Below are 18,319 nucleotides of genomic sequence, written 5' to 3'. Positions count from 1 at the left end.
TCACGACAACGGACACCACTACTCTCTGTAACAAACTCCATGTGGCTCTGAACGGCCCACTATCAGGCAGTTACGGACGTCGCTGTCAATTGATTACGCTCTCCCGTCTATAAAAGAGACCCCCCATATACGTTCTCCTCTAAGCTCTAAGCACTATCTCTAAACTCTACTAAAATCCCATTCGAGTCTTTCATTTCTGTTGAAGCAGAATACTGATTTGAGCGTCGGATGGTCTTGTCGGAGCATCCCCAACTCCGGTTTAGATTTTTCTTGCAGATCCCAGTGGCGATCGTGATCCCCTCGACTCCAGCTTCATCCGAAAATACTGACTTGAGCGTCGGAGGGTCTTGCCGGAGCACCCCCAACTCCGGTTTAGATTTTCTTTGCAGGTTCCGACGGCGGTCGTGATCTTCTCGACTCTAGCTTCTCCGGCATCGACGGAATTCTGCACCAATAATGTAGATTGATCATTTTTTTTATTATTTTTTTTGGTGACTCATTTTTTTTTATTTATTATTTTTTTTATAAATTTATGAAGAAGAAGAGCACTTGAAGGAGATGAGAGGGATTTCTTAAGTTTCAGTCACAGGATTTTTCTCAAACATATGAGATTTTGTGTAGGTTGCAGTGGTGTGAGTTGGTCCCTTGAGGTTTTGAGAGCTTAATCGCGATAGGAGTATGATATTTTGTAGGATCGGAGATCTTTTATCAAAAATTTTTTTTATAGGATTGGGAATTTTAAATGGCATTGGTCTTGGATTTTTTATTAAAAGTCCGCATAGAAGTTTATAGTGGAATCTCTGTGAAGACAAGCTCACAAAATTTTATGAGGACACAAGCCATGAGGGAAATTCAAAGCTGCGACGTTCTCACCGCATATTCGTCACGATGTGTGGCAACTCGGTTGGAGTATTTTCTGGTTTTTAGGGTTTCTCCGGTTCCTCTTCTTCCTGTCGATCGGCAGTCGACTCCTGGGGCGAGAGTGATGTCGATCCTTCCGGACGAAATTTGGAGTAGAATTCTGGAGTTGGGGACGGAGACATCTCGATTGGGCTACCGGGATCTCTGCTGCCTCGCCATATCCTGCCGCCGCCTCCGCCGCCTGTCCCAAGACCACGCCCTCTGGTCTACCCTTTTAGCTATTGATTTTCCTCAAGAAGATCCTTCCTCTCTTTCACAGACGCCGTCCAAATCCCTCTACAAAACCAGGTACGATCCCTATCTCATGTTCCCCCATCCCGGTTCATTTCTTTTTTACTTTTTAGGTCCGAAGAAGATCCAATTTTGCGATTCAGTTTTGTGGTTTTCCATTCGAAAAAAGCTATGAGAAAGATTCGATCTTGATTTAATTTTGTGGAACTTTTTAAAGATCGAGATAAGATTTAATTTTGATACAATTTTCGTAGCTTTTTTCTAAAAAGATATGAAAAAAATCCAATTTTGATTAAATTTTGCGGGTTTTTATCCCCTTTTAGGAGCTGAAAAGTTTCAATACTGATTCAACTCTGTGACTTGAATTAGATTCGAGAGGGACAAGGCGCGGAGGCATGCTGTCTGGAGGCGGGCGGTGCTCAATGCGGGGAGCCAGGTGTTTGTCTGCAGGAAGAAACTAAAAGATTTGGAGTCTCTCTTGTTGCGAGAGAGCGAGAGGATGAAGGCAGCGGTGGAGGAATTGGCGAATGTGGAGAGAGTTAGGTGCTTAAAAATGGCATCTTTTTCGTTTCATCGTTCTCTGTTTTCTTTTCATTGTTTAAGAAGAGTAAATAATCAATTCAGTTCTTCCAGGAGGGCATCTGTGGCTTTGAATGTATGGCAACCGGAAGTTGTTCGTGGGAGCCAAAGACAGATAGTTGAGCAGTGTACCGTGCCCATTGAGTCTCGTCTTAGTGCTTTGAAGATGGAAGTTAGAGTTTGTAAGCAACAAATTGCGATTTTTGAGAAGGCCTATGTATGACTTTTGATTGCATGTTGGTTGTTTTGTGAGAAAGCTGGGACTGGCTTGACCTTGTTCTGTTGCCTTTTTCTCTGTGGCAGAATGAACAGAAGAAGAAGTTCAGTGAGTATAAGGAAGCACTGGCATCACTAAGGTATAACCCTTTACAAAATAATCAAAGTGGTGGAACCAGTAGCGGTGGTCATGGAAAGCGGAAGAAGTTGAAGAGAAGCAATGATTGCACATCTCATGGTACATCTTGAATACACTTTTCTAATAAAAACATGTCTCCTGATGGATATAGTCTATGATCTGGATGTATTGTTAGTTTCTTCTGATTATGAAGTTAGAAAAAAATTGATTATATATGTATATATTGATGTGACTTCACCAGTCTATGTGATGCATTATATTAGCCCATTTCTGCATATGCATCTCATAGTTACAATTTATATCAATCTTTCTGCTTACATATATGTCATATCATTTTCATTCTTCATATCCTTTTATTTTTTTTAGGTCTTTAGTGACTTTTGCATGCTGGACTACTTTTGAGTAACCAAGCACTTGTTATGCGCATAATGTTATGCCCATTCAGAGAGTTTTTATAGCCTATGATGATATATGATATGGGGATTTCATAAGCACCACCCCTATCTGTTTGAACTTATGGAATTAATTGAAATACCTAATATGACTAACACAACATTGTTGCAAAAATATTTACTGGCAATCTCTAATTTTGGAATGTGTTCTATATTGTGAAACATCTTGAGATGTTAGGGCTTTGATGATGAAATGGTAAAATGGTGATCAAACCAATATGTTGGTTAAATGTTTGTTGCGGGTAGTTTTCTTTGGTGGAGTACTTAGGTTTTGCATGATGGTCTCTATGTTTAGGAGAGTTGTAAAAGAATGTCTTAGGTCTTATGATATAGTTTTTTACACCTCACACACATGAAACAACTTACCAGTTGAACAATGACAGGAAGTGATGGTTGACCTTCTCAAAATTTTGTTTTAGACAAGGATTTGATGCACCTATAGTTTTTGCTTCTTGATGATAGCTGTATTCCACCTAGAATAGAAATTCTTTCTGCGGGAGGTCCTAGCAACAAAATGATAGTTCTCAATCATCTTAAATGAGCAACTTTGTGGCATTTTTAAATGGAGCTCATTTTGAGCAAGTAATTTTGTGGTTTTTATGTTTTTAGGCTTTAAGCCTAATGTTTCTTCCGATGCCATTCAAATGATGGTTTTACATGTTAATAATTGAGATTTAAGCTTTTCATTTCAACAATAGAATCATGATATTATAGGGAAGGGGAAGTGTCTATCAACCATATATCCTTGAAAGTAAGAAAGAATCATAAACCACTCCCATATATTTTTGAAAGAAGTTTTTGCCAATTTGAAAATATCTGGCATCGACAGTCTCATATACAATCTCCAACCATTGTCTTGGTTCCTCTCCTTTGAACTGATGGAAAAGTTGGAGGAGACACCGTTTTTCAAGGATTTTGCTTCAATAAATAATTAAATATGAGACCTTTGGTAAAGGCTGCTCCAGACTAATGAAATCACCGGGAAATGGTGAAGTTGAGGTTAAACATTTGCTACTATGAAGAGGCTATGGAATGGATAATCAGTCATGGTAGTCAAGATGTTGGTTTAGTAAGTTTATAGGATCTATTTCACTATCATTGCCAAAAGGCTGCTCCAAGCTGCATGAAATCCATAGCAAGTGGTGAAGTTGGGTTTGAACATTTACTAATGTCAATGGGTTTGAACGATGATTTGAAGTGATGAAAGTAAGTGGTTGGTTCAGTAAGTTTACAGAATCCATTTCACTAGCGATGCTACCAAGTTTGTTGCCATTGGAACTTGAAGGCTGGAGGAGGAGGTACTGAGGGCATTGGAAGTTAGCTATAAGTAGGGTTAAATGAACTGAGCAGCTTGAGCTCCTCCAGAAAAGCTGGAACTGATCTCAATTTGAAGCTAAACAAACCAAGCTTGAGCCAGCAAACTAGGCTCGAAATTCATTTCAAGCCAAGCTAACAACTGACCCTGCTTGATTAGGCTTAACTTGATAAGGCTTGATTATATTTAAACTATGCATAATGGATCTATTGGATTAAGGTTTTAATTGGTGCATTCTTTTTATTCTTCAGACCAATTAAATGTTAATTTAGGTCTGAAGCAAATCTTACACCAAGCTGGAAATCAAGAATTGAGCTGCCATTCAAGATTGAACTAGGGTTCATTTAATCATTAGTTGATTACTGCTCGATTTAGATGAAGTAGGCCAGTGTTCAGCTTGATTCAACATTAAGCTTCAATCAAGCTAATAATGACAAGATTGTAAGAACCCAGCGTTACTTTTGACAGTGAGAAGAATTAGATGGTGAGATGTTTGGCTGTGAGAAGAATTAGATGCTGAGATGTTTCAGGAAGGGCCATGTTTTTCACTAGATTATATTCTTTGCTCTTAAGAAACTAGAAGGAAACAAATTGGTTACTTCAAATGTCCATCAGATTTGATAGATGATTTTTATTGCTTTATTTTTTTTTGGATACTGAGATGTTTCAGGAAGGGCCATGTTTTTCACTAGATTATTTTCTTTGCTCTTAAGAAACTAGAAGGAAACAAATTGGTTACTTCAAATGTCCATCAGATTTGATTGATGATTTTTATTTCTTTATTTTTTTAGGTTAAAAAAATTCATTTCTTGTTAAATGTCGTGATGAAGTTTCAAACTTTTTGTTTCTTTCTAGATAAAAGGCCTTTTTTCTGGTCATAGGAAAATACTTGTTATGGTTTAGAATTTAGATGCTATATATATGGTTCAGATCTGGTAAAAGATAATATCCATGACTGTTAAGGGATTTATAGATTATAGGTTTGCTGAATCATGTCTGCAAGATCATTGGGAAGGCAAATAGCTGGAGATGGAAACAAGGTATTAAGCATACCACATGAACAAGTCGTCTTCTTTTCAGTAACATTCCAAATTTATTAAAATTGTCATATTTTCCATTCTTGTAAATTTATTTATCATCATGCCTCAATTTTCTGAGATTTTCCTGAAATTGTCAGGTTCGAAATACAGCTGCAATAATCATATTTTCCCTTGATTTTCATTTTCTTGCAAATAAATATCTTCCGCTTTGAACACACCATGTTTTAAATTAAAAAAGCTCCGCACGGTGTCTGCTGCAAAATAACAGCTTATTTTATCTTGTTTTGTGTTTCTCGATTAATTTTGCAAACATTTTCATGTTATCTTCTTTTGCAGTCAATTAGAGTTCCAAATGAGCTGGACAGACATTGACACTTGCATCCAATCTTCCAATGCCCTGTGGCTAGTTGCATCAGCTATTGTGCCTTAAGTTCTTGATTGCCCTAGGTTTCAGCTCTTCATGGTCTGCAGATTTTGGACTTGTAAAGATGTTCAGAACTGAAATTGCCCAAAGAGATGGGCAAGTTGATTAGTCTGGGTTATCTTCTTCTGCCTAACAGTATACTTACCTCAAAAGGCAGGCTGTTTGAAACTATGCTGGTTTAAATCTTCTTGGTTGGGCTTGGGCAATGGCCTGCCTTCAGGAATCCCTCAAAAAGATGTACGTAGTCGAGCATGTTGGCTGTGAGTTCAGCAGTCATACGCAGTCAGCTTTTTCCACTGAAGATACTATCTTTTAGCATATGATTAATTGGAAGAGACTCAGTGGAGTCAGCGAAGTTGTTTGCATTGGGCTATGGGGGTATCTGAAGGCCGTTTGTGTTGGACTTCTACTTTTAAATTGGTGTGTTCATTTTATTCTTCGGATCAATTAAATGTCAACTTAGGTCTGAAGCAAATCTTACACCAAGCTTGAAATCAAGAATTGAGCTGCCATTCAAGATTGAACCAGGGTTCATTTAATCATTAGTTGATTACTGCTCGATTTAGATGAAGTAGGCCAGTATTCAGCTTGATTCAACATTAAGTTTGAATCAAGCTCGAAATAATGACAAGATTGTAAGAACCCAGCGTTACTTTGACTATGAGAAGAATTAGGTGATGAGATGTTTAGCTGTGAGAAGAATCGGATACTGAGATGTTTCAGGAAGGGCAATTCTTTACTCTTAAGAGACTAGAAGGAAACAAATTGGTTACCTCAAATGTCCATCAGATTTGATTGATGATTGTTATTTGTTTATTTTTTTTGGATACTGAGATGTTTCAGGAAGGGCCATGTTTTTCACTAGATTATTTTCTTTTCTCCTAAGCAACTAGAAGGAAACAAATTGGTTACTTCAAATGTCCGTCAGATTTGATTGATGATTTTTATTTCTTTATTTCTTTAGGTTAAAAAATTTATTTCTTGTTAAATGTGCTGATGAAGTTTCAAACTTTTTGTTTCTTTCTAGATCAAAGGCCTTTCTTCTGGTCATGGGAAAATACTTGTTATGTTTTAGAATTTAGATGCTACATATATGGTTCAGACCTGGTAAAAGATAATATCCATGAGTGTAAAGGGATTTATAGATTATAGGTTTGCTGAACCATGTCTGCCAGATCAACGCAAATAGCTGGAGATGGAAAACAAGGTATTAAGCACACCACATGAACAAGTCATCTTCTTTTCAGTAACATTGCAAATCTATTACAATTGTCATATTTTCCATTCATGTAAATTTATTTATCATCATGCCTCAATCTTCTGAGAATTTCCTGAAAATGTTAGGTTCGAAATACAGCTGCAATAGCCATATTTTCCCTTGATTTCCATTTTCTTGCAAATAAATATCTTTCCCTTTGAAAACACCATGTTATAAATTAAAAAAGCTGCGCATGGTGTCTGCTGCAAAATAACCGCTTATTTTATCTTGTTTTGTGTCTCTTGATTAATTTTGCAAGCATTTTCATGTTATCTTCTTTTGCAGTCAATTAGAGTTCCAAATGAGCTGGACAGACATTGACAATTGCATCCAATCTTCCAGTGCCCTGTGGCTAGTTGCATCAGCTATTGTGCCTTAAGTTCTTGATTGCGCTAGGTTTCACCTCTTCATGGTCTGCAGATTTTGGACTTGCAAAGATGTTCAGAACTGAAATTGCCAAAAGAGATGGGCAAGTTGATCAGTCTGGGGCATCTTCTTCTGCCTACCGGTATACTTACATCAAAAGGCTGGCTATTTGAAACTATGCTGGTTTAAATCTTCTTGGTTGGGCTTGGGCAACGTCCTGCCTTCAGGAATCTCTCAAAAAGATGTTCGAAGTCGAGCATGTTGGCTGTGAGTTCAGCGGTCATGCAGCAGTCAGCTTTTTCCACTGAAGATGCTATCTTTTAGCATATGATTAATCGGAAGAGACTCGGTGGAGCCAGCGAAGTTGTTTCCATTGGGCTATGGGGGGATCTGAAGGCCGTTTGTGTTGGACTTCTGCTTTTAGGTGGTATCTGAAGGTCTCATGTCATTGTGCTGACTTTCCAATTCAGTGCCAAATGTGTTATGTGGATATATCTGTGGGTAATGAGATGTTTTACACATTTCCTTTCATCTTGTATTCCGCATGGTGGGAAGGTTTCTGGAGGTATCAAACTAGTATTGAGTTGTTTAGTCTTCAAATGTGGTCTTGTATTAAGATCCTTGCCTCAGTTTGTCATCATGTTCTAGGCTCTCTTTGATTCTCTTTGTTGATAGCCTCGCAAACTCATGATATTCTCAGTTGCCAGTAAATTTGTTGTTCCATCTTCAGAAAGGGAAATACAGACATAGCACCTCACAAGTTCAAGTTGGACCACAATGTGTGGTACAAAACATTGTGATCTCCCTAACTTTGAAGTTATACATTTTTTTTCCTGTTTTCATCCCTGAGAATGCATGCATATTTTTCCCTTTCGAGAATTACTTCATCATGCTATTGTCTTTCTTAAGGATCAGAAATTCCTGTCAGTGTTGGTGTTATAGTTTGTGGCAGCCATATTTGCTGGTGATTATATTAAATGTGATTTTTCATGTTTGTGCTGCATAATGCAAGTCTTCTGCAGAAGAACCTCCCTTCAACCATCGATCTCCATTATTATGCCAAAAAGAAAGCCGTCTCCACATGATAGAGATAAGGCTGAATAAATTGATCATTTGCCTGTGTTTCAGCCGTGCATCTGTTTACCATCTGTAAGTATACCCCTGTTTTAAATTATTATTCACCTCTCGGTTCAATTCTGCATCATTAAGGAACGATGAGAAGAGGAGCGAATGAAGAAGGACCATGGGTTTCTATCAATACAAGTTAGGTTGGAGGGAAAGCTTTGGAAGGACAATTTCTGCCCCCACATCCATGACAAGCATTGACAGAGGTTGTCGCATGGATGATTGTTACAGCATTGATTCTTTTTGCAGCGAAAAGCCTTTCCTAGTCGTGCTTTTGCAAGGGGTCTTTCCATGTGACCCTACGGAAAGATAACTAGATAAGCTATCCTTTGTTGGAGGGCTCAAGGAATTGCAGGTAGTTTTGATGCACCATAACAATTTGTGGACTTTGTTTAAGTTGGACATGATCAACCCCTTCATTAGGGGCATACTTAGTTTGAAAGAGTCGGGCTTTAAAATGGGAATGGGACTGAGAAACTTCCATGCTAACCAAACATGGTTGGAGGCGATTCCAAAAGGAAATAAAAATTATTTTAATCCCCAAAAATTCAATCTGGATTCTCGCCTAATAGTTGAATCCCATTTTGATTTCGATTTCAATCATGAATCAAACATATTGAAGAATATAACTTTGATATCCATTCCAATCTATTTCGATTCTAATCTTGAACCAAATATATCTTAGGTGCTTTTGTTGCGGGAATAAAAAAAGAGAAAAAGGTGTATTAGTATCAAGTTTTAACTTCATTATATCCACAATTTCAACTATCTTCTAAATGAAGAAAGCTGATTGAAAATTCTTTGTTGAATAAATTCTAGATTTCAACCTTTCTTTTTTGACCTTTGGACTCCATTCATGATATCTTAGTTCTGGTAAGCTAAGATTTTCTGGATCTCATCTACTTTTAAGACGGTCTCTAATGTTGCCCGAGATAAACTGAGATATCGAGCACCCATATAATGGCTGAGATTTTGGTAATTAAAAACATCAATTCAACAGTAACAAACACTTATTTTGTGAATAATATATGTTAACTTATTGTTGGATGCTTCAAAAAAATTTATCTATGATAATTTTTTTCTTTAAAATACCTCTTTCAAGATGTTTGCCTTTTCTTTTTTTTTGCTAATTATGTCTTAACTACTCTAGTTTTCCCTCCACTACAATTTGTGAATGTAACCGACTCCTGTAAATAGAATGGTTTTTCACATCTAAAGGTGAAAAAAAAATATCAAGATGGGTTAAAAATGGTGCTATTTAATCAAAGATAATAGATCACTGAAAACTTGACAACTTAATGACTAATGAGCACTCACCATCTTATTGGCACCTTTCATTTTAAATAAATTCTTGTTGCACTTCCTCTATTGAAATAGTTATCACGGTCGTCTCTTATCCTCTCACTCAAGTATACCTCTTTCTTTTTTACCTATCATGGGCTCGTAATTTTAAAAAGCCTTGCAATGATATTTGTTTTATGTTGGTCTAAGCAACTATTATCATCTCATCTTCAAGTCTCTATAGTCACTCAAACTCAATGAAAATATAATACAATAAATACCCGGGGATAATTAATTTAAAAATAAAATTGTATGGTTAAAATTTTGATTATAAAAATGCGCATGGCCAAAATTGGGACATGTGCATATCCAGGTATAATTTGATATGTTTTCAACAGTTCAATTGTTAAAAAGTTTGGCACTTATTCGCATGGTTAAATATAGAGATACATATGTAAGATCACAAGAGCAAATATACACTCACTTACATATGTATGTATGTATATGTATTTACAATTGTAAGTTATAAACTATTGCAAATTCAAGGATCAAATTTCTCATTAAATTCCCATCTTCAAAATCAAACACAGTATTTGCCCTATCATATCATGTATTTGATAATCATAAATGATAATAAAAAAAGCCTAGAAATCAAAAATATATATATTTTAGTAATTTTTGATGGGTGCATCATGAGGACAAAAAAAAAAGGATGATTAAAATAACATGAGACCATGTTTTGCTGTGATGAATAGTAAAACAATTATGCATAAACATTTTTAAAGAGAGGATATGTCATGGCCCGGCCCGGCCCATGTAACAATCAGCCAAAGCCCAAAAAAAAAAAAAAAAAAAGAAGAAAACAGGGGAGAAGACTCCCTTCGGGAGTCTTCTTCCTCCTCTCGTCGGTTCCCAATCGGAGTCGGAGACGAGCTCCCTCCGGCTCTATTTAAGGAGGAGATCTCTCCTCTCTTCCTTCCATCGAGGATTCTAAGCCCAATCGGCGGCAATCGTCGGAAAATTTCCGCGGAAGACCATCCCTGTGCCCGTCCAATTGCTCGCTGGAAAAACTTCGCCGGCGTCGGAGGTAAGCCTCCTCCCCTTCCTCTCTTCTCTCCTTTCCTTTCCGTACCGGTGTGCACGCTCGTCGGGACCGGAGTCGCCAGATTTTGTTGCGGAAGTAACCTTCATTTTTTGCCGTTTCTCTTTGATTCCGACGCCGGTGGTCACCGCCGACCACCGGTTTGGTCCCCCTCTTGCCGTCGGATCGCCCTCCTTTGGCCGTCAACCATTCCCGTGCCGACTGCATAGTTGATCGGCCAACCAATGAGGGGATTAAAGATCCCCTGTTTTGGTCAAAACAAGCCCACGGGAAGAAGAAAAGAAAAAGAAGAAGAAGAAGAAGGAAAAGAAAAAGAAAAGAAAAAGAAGGAAAAGAAAAAAAAAAAAAGAAAAAGGAAAAAAAAAGGGAGGGAAAAGAAGCAGAAAAATAATATAATAATAATATAATAATAATAAATAGGATTTTCTCCTCTCTTCCGTGAAGGAAAAAGAAAAAAAAAGGAGAAAGAAAGAAAAGAAGAAAGAAAAAATAAAATAAATTAATTAATAAATAATGATATAAATAATAAAATATGAGAAAGAGAGTTTCTCTCTCTTTTCTCTCTCTCTTCAACTTGAACTAGTATTTTCTCTCTCTAAAATTGAACTTTCTCTCTCTAAAATCCTCTCTCTAGATTATTTCTCTCTCCTAAGATTTTTTAGAATTTTGAGAAGAATGATGATGAATTTAAATGATCCTAGTGATGGATTTTTGATCTGTGATCGTCGGACGGTACACCGACATCCACTTTGATCAGATCAGGTATTTTTAAGATTTTAATTTCTATAATTTTATTAAATTATCCACATGATAATCTTAGCATGATTTGATCTGATCGATCGAATTTGTTGAATCATATTGTCTGAAGAATTCAAGATGAGTTTTCTCTCTCTAGAATTTTTTTTCTCTAAAATTTTCTCTCTCTAAAATATTCTCTCTCTTGATTGATTCTCTCTTTAAAAAGGTTAGTGAATGAAGAAATTTTTTTTAATAGTCTTGATCTGATTCTAATGAAGAATCCTGATCCATGATTGTCAGACAGCGTACTGGCACCCACCTTAATCAGACCATGAATCCTTAGATTTGATTATCCATGATTTCGATCTAGCTATGACTTGATTTGATCATGTTGATTTTACCAATCGACATATTGGACCAATCATAATGTTGGATTGTGTCATCTGATCAATTCGAATTGTACCTCATTGATTTCTCTCTCCTCTAATTGTCTCTCTCTACTTCTTGATTTTATGAAATCGATGAAGAAACCTCGATCCTATCACTTCTTATCCGATTTGATCTGATAGTCAAACTTTGGATCGTTTAGGTCCTAATTAGATTTTGATTAGATGAAATTAGATGATCGGACCCAATCTAAATCGTTGAAATATGGTATTCGTATTCTTTCTAATTATTGAAATTGATTCTGTATAGGATTGTGGATGTTTGATCATGGGATATTGTGATATGATGTACGAACAGAATTTTTAGAAGAAAATTTATAGAATTATATGGATTTATTGGAAATACGTTTGAGGTAAGTAATGTTTTACTTTTTCTAGATTTATCGATAAATTATAATGTATTTTTCTGACATGATTTGTGAAACGATGCATGAATTGGATGAATGGTATTTTGTTATGAAAATATCTTATTTGAAATGTTATGATGAAGCATGATTGAACATAGTGATTCCATGATGCATTATATTGACTGATTTCGATACTACATGATTATATGTTTTATTATCAAAATTAGAATATGAAATATGATTTATAAAGAATTATGATATAAGAAACATTATGAATTGACAATCTGACTATGTAAAGGACCCCGCCAATGGGGGCATATACGTTGGCAATTGATTGTCCTGAGGGTTTATGTCGCCAGTGAGACCAGCGATATATCGCCAGAGAGACCAGCGACAAACTGCCAGCGAGACCAGCAGTTCCAAAGGACATGGCTGCCAGATGATTCGCAGCCTACCGCAAGCAGATACGCGGTATTATGACCCTACCATAGAGAAAATATGGTCATAGCTCATGGTTGACGAAAAGAATTGAAGAGCGAAAGAAATTGAAATTTGGAAAGAAACTTGAATTTTCGAAAAAGAAATGAATTTGGCATGAATTATGTTGCATAATTGAAATTGATTTCGAATTGATGAACTCTATATGCTTATTTTCTATAAATGATGATTTACTTAAATGCCTAATGAAATCTGTTGAAAAGTGATCATTGCTTACTGGACTGTCTAGCTCATTACCTCCTATTTTTATTATTTTTACAGATGTTGAGGAATTAAGATGATACAAGATATGAATGGAAGAGTGATCAGAAGCAGAATCCCTATACTTTTATTTTAGGTTAAAAATCTTATTGAATTTGATGTAAGGCCTATAAATCATTGTTGAATTTATTGAGACATTAAGAAAAAAAATTTAGGTCGTTATGTTTTGGATTTAAATTATTGACTAATTATTCCGCTGTTGTTTTAAGATAACATGATAAGATGCCTTGCATGCTTATGGGAAGAGTTTTCTATGAGTATGCGGCGGTTGCCATGACCCTCGATTCACAATCTCGGGTCGGGGGCGTGACAATTAATATGGTATCAGAGCATAAGTGGATGAATTATGAAATATAGAATCAGATATAGAATGGGTGTAAGTGGATAGACACCAGGGACATTATAGTGTAGATCTTTGATGATTGTTGTGGGAGAAATATTTATAAATTTTGATTAAACATTGAGATTATGTATAAAAGGATCGCAAGAGATTATGACATATGGAGTTTGAAATATGATGGATGATCTATTGATCATGATATGATTAGTTAGATCTTGATCGAAAGTAATCACAAAAGGATTGATATAAAATTTTATTGTGCATTGTGGTTATTAATTTGATTATTGGTTATTCAAGTGAATCGTAAGTTCAAATTCGATGTGAGAATAATACTATGATATTACTTCTAGTTGAGAAGTTGACTATTATTGGCAAGATTAAGATTTGATAATAAAATATTATTCCAGAATGGGCTAAGAAAGTTTTTTTTTATGGTGCTTGATTGGAATATTTATCGAAAGTGAACTTAGTATGTGGATCATATATAAAGTGACATATTAGGATAAATGCATATTTGAGGATATTACAAAGAAACCTATTTCTTATTGATGAAATCGATTATGAGGTTGTAGAATATTCATCGTACTAGAATCTTTAATCATCATCCTTAGATCTAGATAATGGATCTTATTATGTCTCTTGGAGACTACATGATGTGTATGAAATTTTAATTTAAAAATTTCGTATCTAAGTTGATCAAGAGATTTTCTAATATTATTGTTGAGGTTGTTAATGAAAAATTGATATCTTTAGATTAAGATAAAAGATCTGGTTTATATTTATTTCAGATTAAGGGATCCATGTGAATTTACAATTTAGAATTTTTGGATTTAAAAATTGATATGAAGTTCTTTTACTTTTGTTAACGAGGTCCCTAATTGAATCTACTATTAAATGGAGATTTGATTTTTGAAGCTTGTATGATTTTTATGAAAGGATATTTGATAGATATTGAAGATCCTGATGATAAAAATTTTAGAAAAAAAAATAATGATTTGAAGTTCTTATATATTAAGATTATGTCCAAATTTGGTGGAGCATCGAAGGATTTTTTTTCTTCATTAATTTGACTTATAAGGATTTTTGGTTTGAAAATTATCGAATTGAATTGATATGAGAATTGAGATTTGATTCATATTGATTATAGTAAATTTATATGATGGTTTAAATATGATATTGGACTCAAGGGTTAATCAAGATTATTGTACACCAGTAAAGGTATGAATGAGAATCGAAAGTCAATCTTTAATTTTAATTAAAATTTAAAATTTTAAGATAAAAAAATAATTTGATCAAATTTTTTTTGGTGAACCTAAAAAATTTTGATTGTTAGATCAGAGTGCGCAGCGGAAGCATGGTAATCTGGACTACTTTGAGTAAGTCAGGAATGTTGACCCTTTGAGTTAAAGAATTATGATAGATGATATGGTTTGATATAAAAAATTTATTGATATTAGAAAGAATAATATTTTAAAATTTTAAATTATTTTTGGATATCCTTAATGTGATTTTCAAAAGTAGAGCTTCCACCTACTATGCTATAAACATAATTAGCATCCTAATTTTAGGATGAGTGGACCTTTGATTTTTGATTTTAGATTTAGAATATTTAGAGATAAATTTTTTCGATCCTAGAATTAAATTTTATAATTCTCTAATTACTAGAAAGAATTTGAGATGGTTTATCGAATGATGATTTCGATCTTAGATTATTATACTCAAATATTTATCTCCAGGATATAATAAAATTTGAAGTTTGGACTCTTTTGATTATTATTATTTCTCTGACTAAATGAAAAAGATTGAGGTTATCTATTGATATTGACGATTGTTCTACAAAAGATGGATTGGAGCTATTTATAATTTAATTTGATAATGAATCGATTAATTAAGAGTTGTTAATGTTTAGATAAAAAAATTTGATATACTTACTTAGAATAGAGACATTGATTTTGATTATAAGAAAAATATAGTTTTGATTTAGATCAATTTTTGAGTTATTAATTTTCATTATGGAATGACTTAATGATAAAATTTGCTTCAAGAATTAAAATATTTAAGAGTTTGAGGGTTTGAGTAAGAAAATTTTGATGACTAGAAATAGTGATATTGATTCAATCAACAATGGTGATATTGATCTTTATGAAATGACTTAATGATGAAGTTGTATCGAGAATTAAAATATCAAAAGTTTGAAAATGAGATTGAAATGATAAATCTTCAACTTTTGAAAGTACGAATAAGAGAAAATATTTTTGAATTTTGATTGATTAAGATGTCATAGTATAATTTATGAAAGTATGTTTTTCTATCTTATGATAGATTGAAATTAAGAGTGGTTAATATTTTTAAATAAATAAATAAATAAATGAATGATGATGAATGAAGTTCTTATGCAAGAATAGAGACATTGACCTTTTTCTATTCATAAGAGATAGATTTGATTTTAATTTGAGTCATGAGATATTGAACATTAATTTTTACCGAAAATGAGATCATAATTTCGAAATCTTGAAATATTAAAAATTTTTGAGATGTTGATCTTGATAAATAAGAAAATGGATGGTTCCATTTCAGATCAATATTTGATGTATTTACTTTTTCCTTATGGAATGATTTAAGAATGAATTTATATCAAGAATTAGAATATTGAAATATTTGTGGATGAGATTCAAGTAAGAAACTATGAAGACTCAGGCAAGAAAAATTTCGAGGACGAAATTTCTTTTAGAGGGGAAGAATGTCATGGCCTGGCTCGGCCCATGCAACAATCAGCTAAAGCCCCCCCCCCAAAAAAAAGAGAAGAAAACAGGAGAGAAGACTCTCGAAGGGAGTCTTCTTCCTCCTCTCACCGGCTCCCAATCGAAGTCGGAGACGAGCTCCCTCCGGCTCTATTTAAGGAGGAGATCCCTCCTCTCTTCCTTCCACCGAGGATTCTAAGCCCAATCGGCGGCAATCGTCGAAAAATTTTTGCGGAAGACCGTCCCTGTGCCCGTTCAATTGCTCGCCGGAAAAGCTTCACCGGCGTCGGAGATAAGCCTCCTCCCTTTCCTCTCTTCTCCCCTTTTCTTTTCGTGCCAGTGTGCACGCTCGTCGGCGACCGGAGTCGTCGGATTTTGTTGTGGAAGTAACCTTCATTTTTTGCCGTTTCTCTTTGATTCCGATGCCGGTGGTCACCGCCGACCATCGGTTTGATCTCCCTCTTACCGTCGGATCACCCCCCTTCGACCACCGACCATCCTCGTACCGACTGCATAGTCGATCGGCCAACCAATGAGGGGATTAAAGATCCCCTGTTTCGATCAAAACAAGCCCACAGGAAGAAGAAAAGAAAAAGAAGAAGAAGAGGAAGGAAAAGAAAAAGAAAAAGAAAAGAAAAAGAAGGAAAAGAAAAAGAAAAAGAAAAGAAAAAGGGAAAAAAAAGGGAAAAAAGAAGCAAAAAAATAATATAATAATAATATAATAATAATAAATAGAATTTTCTCCTCTCTCTTTCGTGAAGGAAAAAGAAAAAAAAAGGAGAAAGAAAAAAAAGAAGAAAGAAAAAATAAAATAAATTAATTAATAAATAATGATATAAATAATAAAATATGAAAAAGAGAGTTTCTCTTTCTTTCCTCTCTCTTCAACTTGAACTAGTATTTTCTCTCTCTAGAATTGAACTTTCTCTCTCTAGAATCCTCCCTCTAGATTATTTCTCTCTCCTAAGATTTTTTAGAATTTTGAGAAGAATGATGATGAATTTAAATGATCTTAGTGATGGATTTTTGATCTGTGATCGTCGGACGGTACACCGACATCCACTTTGATCAGATCAGATATTTTTAAGATTTTAATTTTTATAATTTTATTAAATTATCCACATGATAATCTTAGCATGATTTGATCTGATTGATCGGATTTATTGAATCATATTGTCTAAAGAATTCAAGATGAGTTTTTTCTCTCTAGAATTTTCTCTCTCTAGAATTTTCTCTCTCTAAAATATTTCTCTCTTGATTGATTCTCTCTCTAAAAAAGTTAGTGAATGAAGAATTTTTTTTTAATAGTCTTGATCTGATTCTAATGAAGAACCCTGATTCATGATTGTCAGACAGCGTACTGGCACCCACCTTAATCAGACCATGAATCTTTAGATTTGATTATCCATGATTTCGATCTAGCCATGACTTGATTTGATCATGTTGATTTTATCAATCGAGATATTGGACCAATCATAATGTTGGATTATGTCATCTGATCAATTCGAATTGTACCTCATTGATTTCTCTCTCCTCTAATTATCTCTCTCTACTTGATTTTATGAAATCGATGAAGAAACTTCGATCCTATCACTTCTTATCCGATTTGATCTGATAGTCAAATTTTAGATCGTTTAGGTCCTAATTAGATTTTGATTAGATGAAATTAGATGATCGGACCCAATCTAAACCGTTGGAATATGGTATTCGTATTCTTTCTAATTATTGAAATTGATTCTGTATAGGATTGTGGATGTTTGATCATGAAATATTGCGATATGATCTATGAACAGAATTTTTAGAAAAAAATTTATAGAATTATGTGGATTTATTGGAAATGCGTTTGAGGTAAGTAATGTTTCACTTTTTCTAGATTTATCGATAAATTATAATGTATTTTTCTGACATGATTTGTGAAATGATGCATGAATTGGATGAATGGTATTTTGTTATGAAAATATCTTATTTGAAATGTTATGATGAAGCATGATTGAACATATTGATTCCATGATGCATTATATTGACTGATTTCGATACTACATGATTATATATTTTATTATCGAAATTAGAATATGAAATATGATTTATAAAGAATTATGATATAAGAAACATTATGAATTGACAACCTGACTATGTAAAGGACCCCGTCAATGGCGGCATATACGTTGGCAATTGATTGTCCTGAGGGTTTATGTCGCCAGCGAGACCAGCGACATGTCGCTAGAGAGACCAGCGACAAACTGCCAGCGAGACCAGCGGTTTCAAAGGATATGACTGTCAGATAATTCGCAGCCTACTGCAAGCAGATACACGGTATTATGACCCTGCCACAGAAAAAATATGGTCATAGCTCATAGTTGACGAAAAGAATTGAAGAACGAAAGAAATTGAAATTTGGAAAGAAACTTGAATTTTCGAAAAAGAAATGAATTTGGCATGAATTATGTTGCATAATTGAAATTGATTTCGAATTGATGAACTCTATATGCTTATTTTCTA

At 34.6% G+C, this 18,319-nt stretch overlaps 1 protein-coding gene across 9 annotated transcripts; it reads left to right on the top strand.

Moving 5' to 3' along the window:
* The first annotated feature begins 823 nt into the window (after positions 1 to 823).
* Positions 824 to 7,787, top strand: LOC105046104 (F-box protein SKIP24). Of its 9 annotated transcripts, none has more exons than XR_012141622.1 (7): positions 824 to 1,209; positions 1,522 to 1,695; positions 1,777 to 1,948; positions 2,035 to 2,185; positions 4,827 to 4,893; positions 5,230 to 5,737; positions 6,861 to 7,787. XR_012141622.1 is itself a non-coding variant. In XM_073258352.1 (6 exons), the coding sequence occupies exons 1-5, from the start codon at positions 827 to 829 to the stop codon at positions 4,874 to 4,876; spliced, it is 930 nt and encodes a 309-aa protein (XP_073114453.1). In that variant the 5' UTR covers positions 824 to 826; the 3' UTR covers positions 4,877 to 4,893; positions 5,230 to 7,787. The 9 variants fall into 9 exon arrangements, 6 of the variants coding, with proteins under 6 accessions (XP_073114453.1, XP_073114452.1, XP_029120550.2 ...); XR_012141621.1 differs by lacking the exon at positions 6,861 to 7,787 and adding an exon at positions 6,345 to 6,468; XR_012141620.1 differs by lacking the exons at positions 4,827 to 4,893; positions 5,230 to 5,737 and adding an exon at positions 6,345 to 6,524.
* The last annotated feature ends 10,532 nt before the right edge of the window (positions 7,788 to 18,319 follow it).

Source organism: Elaeis guineensis, chromosome 5 (genome assembly GCF_000442705.2).
Source record: "Elaeis guineensis isolate ETL-2024a chromosome 5, EG11, whole genome shotgun sequence".
Classification (NCBI taxonomy): Eukaryota; Viridiplantae; Streptophyta; class Magnoliopsida; order Arecales; family Arecaceae; genus Elaeis; species Elaeis guineensis.
This window is presented reverse-complemented; position numbering and strand designations above follow the sequence as displayed.